This window comes from Dromiciops gliroides, chromosome 5 (assembly GCF_019393635.1).
Source record: "Dromiciops gliroides isolate mDroGli1 chromosome 5, mDroGli1.pri, whole genome shotgun sequence".
NCBI classification, from domain to species: domain Eukaryota; kingdom Metazoa; phylum Chordata; class Mammalia; order Microbiotheria; family Microbiotheriidae; genus Dromiciops; species Dromiciops gliroides.
Window position 1 is genome coordinate 264,139,290 of NC_057865.1, and position 12,490 is coordinate 264,151,779.

Here is a 12,490-nt window from a genome sequence, read left to right on the forward strand (position 1 = left end):
AACTTGTGTGAGGCAGCTTGTTTGAAGTATCTTTAAGGACCCCCATTAGCTTTATTAAACTGAATGCTTTTTAAAAAATTAACTAAAAGACACAATGGGATACATTGACTATGAAGATGTGCTCTAGTCTAGACAACTGAGAAAAAATGCCTTTTCTGTTGCTGTTTTTGAAGATAATAAGGATACTCTTAATAGATGTAGAAATCATTCTCACAAATATTTTATAACTTAAAATAGGTATTTAGACCACTAAGTCACCCCACCCCCTTTTTTGGTAAAAGTATAATCTTTCATTTGCTTAGACTCTTTACCATTCTGAAATTATTTTGAAGAAATTCAATCCATGTACTTTTTAAAAATGGGTTTTGCTTCCACTCTGGTTAAAACGTGGGGCATAGGATATGTGAGCCATCCCTTAAGGGTTTGGCCAACATGGTGTTTTTGTTTCAGTTCCAAGCAAGCCTTTTGGGTTCCCTGAAGTCAAACTAGAGGTTTTGGGAATTTGTTTTGGTGCTGATGGTTACCAAACAACAATTTTATTTGCCAGTAGTAACCTTGTGGATAGGAAGACTCATCATATCCACAAAATGGAATTCTCTTTCAGGTGGTTGTCACTGATGAATGTATATGGAGCTTAATTCCAAGCAAGTATTCCATGGGATGCCACCAGCCAGGGAAATGTAGCAATGTCAACTAACTATGAGTTTAGCATGCAATAATGTCCAGGAATTATCAATACGGATACAGCTGTCCCGTCCCAGAGCTTCCATTCATCAAAAACCCATGCAAGGAACTGTGATCATCTATGACACTCAGAGCACAGGGACATTCATGTGGCAGAGCATACCTGAGAATCTAGAACTTCCCTTGGCCAGTATATGCTATTGATGAGAATAAATGTTGGAGCTGAACTAATATTTTCTTGGAGCAGCAAGTGGAGCTAGCAGATGTCTTACAAGTGATACAGGATAAAAGAAAGGGGTGTGATTCCTGGAGATCCAAGTTTCACTTCCCAGGGGCACCCTACTATTGAGGGAATGGTAGAAGACAGAGCTATGGCAATAAAGTATCACAGCTATACTACCAGGGATTTAATGTGATACAGAAGGCATTTCAAAGGAATGGGTAATCTTTCAAGTTACAAAATAGCTGCAGAGAACTGTTGGGGTCCTGTGAAGACAACCCAATGCAACTATATGCTGCCATAGGAAAGTTAGACTCTCTCATGACAGAGAGGAAAACAGTCAAGGAAGTGGTTTCTAAGAAAGAATCATTGGCCATTTGAAAACGGACATTCTTTGAGAGATCAATTACTTTATGAGAAGAATCCAGATCATTACAGAGGAAACTGTACATTGGCACCTTCTTGGGAGCTGGTGGAGCTTGCTTTATCCTGAGGCAGACTTCTCCCTGAATTCAGGTTGAGGGAAGGGAGGAAGGGAAGGCAGAATAACATAGAAGGCAGAGAGCTGAATCCAGAGGAGAAATGAACCAGAACTTCCTGATGCAGTCAGACAAACTTCAAGTTCAAGGATATCGCTACGAGAGCTTATATCCAACTCATTTTAGTTCTAGAGAAAGATATTTATCTTCAGTTCAGAGGTGAAAATCCCAAATATTATTTGCTCAGGTCACTCTAGTAGAAATCAACAAGCAGTGTGCATTTATTTGGAACACACTGAGATGTATTTTGCCATTCCTTATGATTGACTGATGTACTGCTTCTGGACTTTCTTCAGTATATATTTAGTCAAGTCCAGCCACAAATCAAGTGGAGATACTATCATGATATACAGTACCTTCCTTTATCCTTTCTTCAAATTTGTTTTTGAATTTAACTTTTCTTCTCTCCAGTTGCTGAGCTGACTACTCACAGATTACTCTGAAATGTCTGCAAACAGTAGGGTTTTTTGTAATGCAGTTCTGTGCTCATCACATCCAGCACCTTCCAACTTTCTTCTTGAAGTATTTTTGATGCATAGGCATGAGGTTTGGGGGTACTCCACAAGTCTTCGGTCTTACACGTTTCTTCAGCCAACAATTTTTACCGTCTTTCTCTGTGGCAACTTTTAAACTGAAGTCATCAAATACTAAGTTGTTTACTTAGTTTGGTAAATCGTGCCAAGTTCTTCAAAGAATTTCTCTATTTCTATGTTTTGTTTTATTTTATGGATGTTGGCAATTAAGTTACAATGATCTTCACAGTGAACTGTACTCAAATGGATCAAAGTTAGGTGAGATGGCCAAGTGTTTCATACAATTATGCCTCTTATCTTCTTTGGGCACATGATGAAACCAAATCTACTAATTCCAAGGAACAGTTGTGTTCTGTCCTTCCATTTAGCTGCAATATCTTCTTGTCTTCTAGTTTCATTAACAGCAAGATGACAACACAAGGTTTCATTTCCTTCATTAGTGCGCTGATCTGCTGGTCATTGAAGTAGTGAGTGGTAGAGGCACATGAACCTGTGTGCTTAGACTACAGATACAGGGTTCTTTCAATTACACTAAACGATTCTAACAAAAGGAAGGATGTGAGGGAAAAGTACGAAGAGAGATACAAAATGCAAAAGATAAAGAGATTCTCTCCAGTTATGGGACTCAGGGAAAGAGAGTTTTTTTGAGGTAAGCCAAAATGTTTACAGCATGGACTCCTGAAGGAGCTAATGTTAGTATAATCAGGTAGATTTAGAGATATTTGAATAAGCAGACCCAAATAATGATATTTAGTAGATTAGGCTGAACCTCAAAGGAGGTACTTAGTGAAGTATTGCAGGGATTTGTCCTTAGTTGTGGTCTTTTCAACAACTCTACCAATGACTTGGATAAAGGTTGAAATGATATACTTATGAAATCTGGTAGGGACTGCAAAACAATCCCCCAAAATATTTAAAAGTTGTGAGCCAACTCTTAAAATATTATATGTAATGGGACCAAATATAAAGTCCTACTCCTGTGTCCAGAAAATGTACTCCATAAATATAGGCCAGGAAAGGCTTACAGTTAGACATTTCATGTTTTTAAAATGACTTAAAAGCTCAATATGAGTTAAAAATAATGCAAACTTAGAATGTGTTAACAGAGGCAAAATATCTAGATCAATGGGGGTAGGTGGTAATTCCACTGTATTCTAGCCAGGTTGGACCATTTCTCAGCTACTTTGTTCAGGCCCAGCCACATTTAGGAAAAAAGCTGACAAATGCATTGTGGTCACAGGAAGGTCACTAGAATGTGCAAGAGGTTCAAAACCATTCAATTTAATGGGCATTTATTAGCTATCTTCTAAAGACCAATTAAAGGAGTTGAAGATGTTAGCATGAAGAAAATAGCCAAGGGATATTAGCACATTACAGACATTTTCAAGTAACTAACTTTTAGCTTTATAGATATTACAGGATTATGATTGCTTTGCTTGGTCCTAGAAGATAGAATTTAAAACAATGGGCATATAGTGCAGAGGCATTTTTAGAAATAAATAATCTTAGTATTTGGAGTGGTCCATAATAGTAGAATGAGCTACTATAGTCTCTGGGTGGAGGATGGATGGCCATTTACCCAGGATAATATATAAAATTAGTATTTACAAAAGTGCTTTAAGGTTTAAAAAGAACTTTACATATTTTTTAAAAAATATCTTCACAACAATTTCTCTCTCTCTCTTTTTTTTTTTGATGGGACAATGGGGGTTAAGTGACTTGCCCAGGGTCATACAGCTAGTAAACAACAAAAAAATTTATTTTGCTTGTAATGTGTCAAATACATAAAAAGGATAGTTTTTTTGAAAAAGCTTCAAAGACCATTTGTTAATGTCATCATAAATTTATGTGAGTCAAGAGCACTTTGTTAATCAACTTAAGCATGGGTTGGTGCGAACACTACTAAGGCCTTCAATGCTAAATTAGTGAATAAATGGATTTACTTCAAACTTCTAATTACTCATGTACAAAGTTATTATTACTATTAATAATAACAAAGATAGCTAACATTTATGCAGTGCTTACTCTATGCCAGGAACTGTGCTGAGTGCTTTATAACTAAAATATTTTAATTTACAAAATCTTTATTGAAAAGTTACACTCCATAGAAAATTTTAGAAGATTTTCTTACCCAAACGTTCCCGAAGGTCTTCATTTTCATCAAGGAAATCATTGATCTTTAATTCAAGTTTATTAATTTCCATAGTTAATGCTTCAATCTCTCGGTCCCTTATTTTAACTTGAGATTTATAAGTCTTTATTTCAGCAACAGCATCTTCTAGACCATACAGTCCCTTTAGAATGAAAAGAGGAAACAATTAGTTTTAAAATGGGAATTTCTGATCTAATTTTAAAATACACAATTCATTATTTTGTATTGAAAATGTGTACAAAAACATAACAGCAATTTATAGCATTAATTCTCTAACTTTGTACTGTGCTTTTATGTGTTTCCTAATGATGATAATGAAGAAAGATTTAAATGTCTTGGCTTCAACAACAAGAGAATTCTAGTATCAAAATAATGCAGAGGTAATACTTACGAAACACTTTGTACAGAGAAGAAAAATTTAAAGGATAGGGCAGAAAATATTTCAGGAGAAACTCCATCACTGTTGTGATACCAAAGATATATTTAAACTCCAAAATATAAAAAGAAAAAATGAAGGCTGTGTTTCTACACTAAATATAATTTATTTCCAAAATCGTTCTTACCACAACTTTACACTTAATACATCAGTTATGGTCAAGTTATACACGCTGATAAAACTGGCAAGGAGTTTTGTATATGCTGATTTTAGACCGAATGTGGTTGAAGGTTGGAAATTAAAACTACAGTCAGAAGCAGTTATCCCCTAAAGTGTAGGTACACCCAATGGGTCAGAAAAAGTGATATCTTAGAAGGTTTGTTTAGAGAAATGTAATCACAATACCAAGTACTACCAAAAAGAAAAACAATTGTTGAACTGTCAGCTTCCAACAAAAATCATGTGAATAAGGGGCAGCTAGGTGGCACAGTGGATAGAGCACCGGCCCTGGACTCAGGAGGACCTGAGTTCAAATCCAGCCCCAGACACTTGACACTTACTAGCTGTGTGACCCTGGGCAAGTCACTTAACCCCAAATGCCTCACCAAAAAACAACAACAAAAAATCATGTGAATAAAAGATAATAATATAAGTCAACTATAAAGACTGTGTCTAAACTCTTTCTTCTCTAACATAAAATCCATACCGCTTCATAATCTTTTAGTCGCTTCAGAGCTTCAACAAGCTCTTTGTCCTTCTCTCTAGCATCACCTTCCGCCAGTTCTGCTGCCCTCTCAGCATCTTTATTTTTCCTTTCTAAGTTTTGAAGCTTTGTTTGCATTTCTACAAAGTGATTCAACTGAGATACGCTTGAAGAACCTAGTGGATAAAAATACAAATCGTCAACAAACTAAAAATTGATTATTCTTACCTTTAAATCAAGCTCATATAAGAGTCAAATACTCAACTAAAATACCACATGCTTAAACCTCCTAAAACTGATTTGAATATTTTTTTCTCCTCTAAGTTTTATAATATCATAAACAAACATTTAACAACTAAATGCATAAAGCACAGCCCCTGTCATCAAAGAATTTACAGTCTTAGTTGAAGTATGGCATTAACTGACATATGAGTTCAATTAGTTATACTCCCTCTTGCACCCTCTGTGGATTTCTCTCCCATTAGAATGCAAGCTGCTTGCTTCTACCTTAAAGGACTGGAGGGCATGGAATATGCTATTCTGGAGGGCAAAGGAACTGGGATTACAACCAAGATTCACCTAACCAACAAAACTGCGTATAATCTTTCGGGGGGGAAAAAATGGGACTTCAATAAAAAAGAGGGCATTCAGGCATTTGTGATGAAAAGACCTGAACTGAACAGAAAATCTGACTTTCAAATACAAGACCCTAGAGAAGCATAAAAAGGTAAACAGGAAAAAGAAATCATGAGAGATATTAAAAGGTTAAACTGTTTACATTCCTACATGGGAAGATAATACTTCTAACTCATAAGAACTTTCTCAGCATTAGGGCAGCTGAAAGGAATATACTTAGACAGAAGGCACAGGTATGAATTGAATATGAAGGGATGATGTCTGTAAAGCAGTTATTTTTTGTTTAACCTTTTTTTTTTGTGGGGCAGGCAGGGTAGGGTGGTTTATGTCTAGGGCCGGATTTGGGCTTGAGGCCTCCTGGGTCCAAGGCTGGTGCTTTGTCCACTATGTCACCTAGCTGACTCAAGATGACATCTTTAAGATAAAGTTAAGGGGTAAGAGGAATGCACTGGAAGAAAGGGAGAGGTAGAAGGTGGTAAAGTACCTCAGATAAAAGAAACAAGAAAAAGCTTATGGAGTGGAGGGGAAGATAGGGAAGGAGTGGGGAGTGAGTGAGCCTCACTCTCATCAAAACTGGCTTAAAGAAGGAATAACATACAAACTAAAGTGGATATAGTAATGTATCTTGCCGTGAGGGAAAGTGGGAGGGGAAGGGGATAAGGAGGAGAGGCAAAGGAAGGTAGGGCAGATTGGGGGAGGAGACAGTAAAAAGCAAAACACTTTTGAGGAGGGATAGGGTGAAAGAAGATAGAAAATAGAGTGAATGTCAAGGGGAGGGAATAGGATGGACCCTAATACAGTTAACAATAGTAACTGCGAAAGAAATGATGAGCAGGATGCTATCAGAAGGACGCATGAAAAATGCAAAACATGAACAGAAAAAGAACTGATGGCATCTGAATGCAGATTGTGAGTGTTTTGTCTGTTTCCTTTCACAGCCTGACTAATGTGAAGATGTTTTGCATGATTGCACATGTATAACTCATATTGAATTGCTTGATTTCTTAGGGAGCAGTGAGGAGGGAAGGAGAAAGAAAATCTGAAACACCAAGTTTTTAAAAATCAATGTGAAAAAAAAACTGGGATTTTTTTTACATGTAACTTGAGGAAAACTCTAAATAAATAAATAGATTTAATTTAAAAATAAAGAATGCAAGCTGCTTGAGGGTAGTGAACGATTTTGCCATTCTTTGTATCCTTAAAACAATCCCTGGTACATTTCTTATTGTTTCAGTTGAGTCTAACTCTCTGTGACCCCACTTAGAGGTTTTCTTGGCAAAGATACTAGAATGGTTTGTCATATTCTTCTCCAGCTCATTTTATGGATGAGAAACTGAGGCAAACATGTTTAAGTGATTTGCCCAGGGTTATAAAGCTAGTAAGTGAATGGGGCTAGCTTTGAACTCATGAAGATGAGTCTTCCTGATTCCAAGCCTAATGCTCTATCCACTGCACCACCAAACTGCCCCTCATTGGTACATGGTGAGCACTTAATAAATGTTCATTGACTATTCAAAATGACAAACCAAATTACTTTTGAAAACTAGTTGCAAGAGTAGTTTACCAAATCAAGGTTGGGTTTTTTCCATTAACTGCAAAAAAATCTTAAACTTAAACAATCTATATGAACAGTTTTATCTATTGCTGCTGAGCTAGTCCAAAGCATGACAGAGAGCATCCAAAACAGCGAGAATATATTAACAAAACAGCACCTTAAAATGTTAACTATATATGTGTTTAACTAATGACATTTATGCAATAAACAATTTGGGAAAGGAAGTAAATTCAAATGTTTTTCAAAGAGAGAAGGACCAAATTACAAATTTGTTAAGGCTCTGTAAATACTACCACATATACGTAACAAAACTCATCAAAAACCACCACAATGATAAACTACCTCTGTTATGCCTGAGTTCATTTCTCAGGTCTTCAATAATCAGCGTATTAGTGTCCATTTCTTTGGTGTATTGTTCTACTTGTTCTGTAAGCATCTTAATTTGACCATCTCTTTCTTGTATGCCCTGTAAGAAATATTTTAAAATCAATAATTCTGTCCTATACATATATGGCTTTGTTCTCTAAGCATTGAATATGAATAAATCGGCTCCTCACATATATTATAAGTTCTCTGGGGATCATGAATCAAGTCTTATAGTCCTTTGCATGCCCAACATTACCTGGCACAATTCAAGAGACATCACTGAGTATTTAATGAGCTAATTGATCAGTTCACTTTTGAAAATACACTGATTACACCATCTTAACTTTCACTGGCTTCTTTTTAAGTCCTTAACTCTTTTTTCATCTACTCAAAACAAAATTAAAGTTATCTTTCTTCCTCAATGATACATTTATTTCATGTCAGTAAAAAAAAAAATGAAGTGAATTATTCTCCCTAGGGCATCTAATCTTGATAATAAATTACTTTTTTACCTTCCTGTGATTCTTTGTTATGCTTTTCAGAATTAATTTTTCCTCTTTTCACCCTTTTTAAAAAGGAGTATTTCTTTCCAGTGGCAACACTTTATTATCCTTTTAAACACTAACTAAATCTTTTGCTTTTACTTATATTGTGTGGTGAAAATTTTAAGTAACTTCTACACTACTTATTTTTATTTAGAAATGTATTCTTTTTGCCATAATAAGTTCAGGTACAAAGAGGTACAAATTGTTAGTTGGCCTCTTATGAAAATGCATGAGTAGACAGTTTAAAAGGCTAACAACATAATCCCATAACATGGGATTAAAACATCTTAAAAGGTATAAAAGTTGAGTTTGAAAGTTTGAAATTTCAATTTCAATTAGAAATTGGGTGATTTGAAATTAATTTGAAAGTTGACAATTATACCAGACCATCCATACCATAAGTAACACATTTTTATTAAATTATGGTTCAAAGAGAAACCATTAAAATAAATGAAAACATGACGATCTAAAAAAAATCACCATCAAATTTCTGAAAATGTTTATGAAAAATGGAACTCTAGAGATTTTTACCTGTTGTAGAGCAATAACATTGTTTTTGTCAGCATCAAGTTGGGCATTTCTAAGTTTTTCTCTCAAATTACACAATAGTTGTTGATATTCAATTATTTCATCATCTTTAGAAGCCAAAATTCTCTGCAAAAGAACATAGAATTTATTCAATTCTGGAATAATAAATCCATGCTTACTTTGCTCTTCATTATGCAACAATTTTACACCTCTAATAACCAGTACTAATCAATCCCTCTTCCTTTATTTTATTCCCCTGGTTTGTAGTTCAGTTAGTTGTTATTCAGTTGTTTCTGTCATATCTTAATCTTCATAACCCTTTTAGGTGTTTTCTTGGCAAAGATACTGAAATGGTTTGTCATTTTCTTCCCCAGATCATTTTAAAGATGAGGAACTGAAGCAAACAGGGTTATGTGAATTACCCAGGGTCACACAGTTAGTAAGTGTCTAAGGCCAAATCTGAACAGGAAGATGCATCTTCCTGACTTCTAGCCTGGTGCTCTATCTTACTGAGCCACCTAGCTGCCCCTAAAAATATTTCCATATTTATTGTTGAGTTGTTTTTAGTGTATCTGACTCTTTATGACCCCATTTCAGAAATTCTTGGCGATGTACTAGAATGTTTTGCCATTTCCTTTTCCAGCTGATTTTATAATGAAACTGAGGGAAACAGGGTTTAAGTGACTTGCCCAGGGTCACACAGCTTCTAAGTATCTGAGGCCAGATTTGAACTCAGTACAGGCCCAGCATTCTATTCACTGCGTCACCCAGCTGCCAATGAAAGCAGTCATAATTATACACGATAATCTCTGCCATTTCTCCTTTTTTATAACTGGGTATTGATTTTAACTTCCTATTTAACCAGTCAGTGATCAATCAACACCCAATTCTGAAATGACAGATACTTGTGTTCAGCTGTTTTCTGTTTGATAAGATATAGAAAATTTCATTTTTTGTGACGTTTGGTACTTCCAGACTCTTCCCAAAGAAAAAATTCCTGATGACCTCTTAGTAGTCTGTAGTGAAAAGAATCCTAGCTTGGAGCCAGAAGCCCTGGGTTCTAATCCCAATTCTGCCACTTACTATCACCTGTGTGGTCTTGAGCAATTAGCCTAAGTCTCAGTTTCTTCATTTGTACAATGAGGGCTAGATGGTCTGGGAAGACTGTCCCAACAGTCAAGTAATGATAGGCCATGTCAGGGTTCTTGGATCTCCAACCAAAGATTGTACTATTAAACATGAAGGCTTTCTAGGGGGTCAGAACTTACCAGAGTTCCACTGGAATGGAAGTCCCATAATCAAAGTCATGGCATTGAGACATTAGAAAAGAGCTTCCATGGAAGATAAAACACACACACACACACACACACACACACACACGCATCCTATGTACATGCATATATGTGTATAGGAACACACACATTTTTATATAATTAAGTGGCACAAGCATTTTTACAAAAAAAGGGCACTTTTGAAGAATACTGCCTAAAAGAGACACAAGGAAGCTGCATAACTATTTTGAAGAACTACCTTCCATTCTTCAACCTTTGCATTAACAGCAGCCATGACAGGATCATCTTCTTCATTTTTTGCTTTCAGAAGTTCTGTAAGCTCCTGTACCTGAAGGTTACCAATTTGACAAAGTTTTTTTAAATGACATTTCTCAAAATGAACAAAGAAGAGACAGTAGATTTAGCTGCACCACTATTCTTTGCATTGGCACGGACTGGCTGAATGAGTCACGTAACTTCTAGCTACACTAGGCAACTCTTAATAGGATTTGATCAAGATTCTAAGTTGCAGAGAAGGTGCCAACCTGCATTTGTGAGGGAGATTTCTCACCTGGAATTTTCCTATAGATAAAAAAAGAAAAATCAAAGGTCCTGTCCCTATCCCTGTTCATAATATCTTTGAAACAACTACATATATATTCATCCTTGATTATAGGAATATGCAATATATTTATTTTCAAAATTAATTCAATTCCCTCTAAATAGTTAGACCAATGATTGCATCTTATGGTGCTCTGGTGTTTCCACTTAGTTTCTATCTGTAATTATGTGAAAGTAATCAAATTTCTGGCTTCATGTAGCAATTTTCAAAAATTAACTTTGATGTTAGTGTCAACATGACAAAGCTTCCTCCATACCATTATATGGAAAGACAAAATAAATTGAAAATAGTTCTTACCTGAAGCCTGTAATGGTCTCTTTCTTTTTTTAACTGATCCATTAGAGTATCAGTTTGCTGAACAATAATTTTCATCCTATTATATTCATCAGTCATCTTCTCCATTTCCTGCACCGATTCTTCCAAGTTCTTTCTCATTTCTTGATTCTGAATTTCAATTTTCTCATTCGCTTCTGTTAAATTCTTTTAAAGAATCACAGAAAGAATAACCAAACCATTTTGTAAACATAGTTAAATAATTTTAAATCTTATAGCTGAACTATATTAATAAGAAAGGGGGACCTTCTGGATAATCCCTAGAGAAAAGACATCTTCTCTATACAGGTCCTGAATGTAGATGGACATTTTACCAGTTAAATAAAAGAAAAATTTTAAATCTGAGTAGGAAGTGCTGGTCCCTTGGTAAACCTAAACAAGCTAGGCAAAGGGGTTAAAGAAACTGCAATATTTATGGACTGACATTTCCTGTTTTTAAAGGAAGCACTGACATTAATGCTAATCTGACAGGTTCCTCCCTGACATTACATGGAAGAAGAAATAAATTATAAACAATTCTTACCTGAAAGTCTCAGATCACTGCAAGCTCAAGAATATAAAGTCCAGATCAAATTCATTTTTAAAAAATATCATTTTTTAAAGGAATACACTTTGAAATTTACTCTTAAAAAAACTAAACACTTTCATTTACCTGAATTTCATCCAGGTACTGCACAAGTTCAAAATTTTTTTTAGACAACTGTAATCGATAATCACTATCTTCTCCTCTTCTGGACAGAAGTGTTTCCTTTTGTGAATCTATTTGTTTCTGATAGTCAATTATGTCTTGACGAAGCTGTTCATTCTGCATATAAACCAAAACCCCCCAAAACACTATTAAAATTACTTACAATAAAAAATTATTCTCTAAATATTGGCCCCATTACTTATGTCTTTAAATTCCCATATTTTCTAAATCCTGAAATCCTCACCTTTTTTTTTAGATGTTTGTTCTCCAAAAAAGGACAGTAAAAAGTTAATAGAAATAAAGAGATCAATGTTTAAAGTGAAATAAGGAAAAATATAAATAAAACATTAAATGTGATAACCAAAGAATACAATATTACTAGTTATTAAAGAAAACAAATAAAAGGTGACTTCCTAACTTAAAGACAGATTGGACAAACAATAAAAATAACAATTAAAATATTTTCAAAATTTGGGAGATTTTAAGTGACTGCAACTTTTTAACTGACTGAATAAAATGAGATAAATCGCAACATAAGTTTGGTCATATGTTTAGCCAGTTATCATAGAAATTACCATAGAGTAATCAATCTGTAAACAAAACTTGTCTATCACTGAGAGTTGACAGCATTACTTAATATCTCCACTTCTCAACTTATTTCTAAGTCTTTGAGAAAAGTTCAAATAAAAAACTACTAAGTTTGAAAATAACAGATGCTTAGAATAAATTTTGAAAACAA

At 34.9% G+C, this 12,490-nt stretch overlaps 1 protein-coding gene across 1 annotated transcript in view; it reads right to left on the reverse strand.

Annotated features, from left to right (window-relative positions):
• The window catches only part of CEP290 (centrosomal protein 290), a 95,335-nt gene that overhangs the window by 71,777 nt on the left and 11,068 nt on the right, over window positions 1-12,490 (reverse strand). Inside the window, exons 8-14 of the mRNA XM_043966082.1 lie at window positions 11,716-11,868; window positions 11,028-11,210; window positions 10,368-10,457; window positions 8,841-8,963; window positions 7,741-7,864; window positions 5,211-5,383; window positions 4,108-4,270 (exon numbers count right to left, since the gene is read on the reverse strand). Of these exons, the coding sequence (XP_043822017.1) occupies window positions 4,108-4,270; window positions 5,211-5,383; window positions 7,741-7,864; window positions 8,841-8,963; window positions 10,368-10,457; window positions 11,028-11,210; window positions 11,716-11,868 (1,009 nt within the window). The remainder of the gene's footprint in view (window positions 1-4,107; window positions 4,271-5,210; window positions 5,384-7,740; window positions 7,865-8,840; window positions 8,964-10,367; window positions 10,458-11,027; window positions 11,211-11,715; window positions 11,869-12,490) is intronic.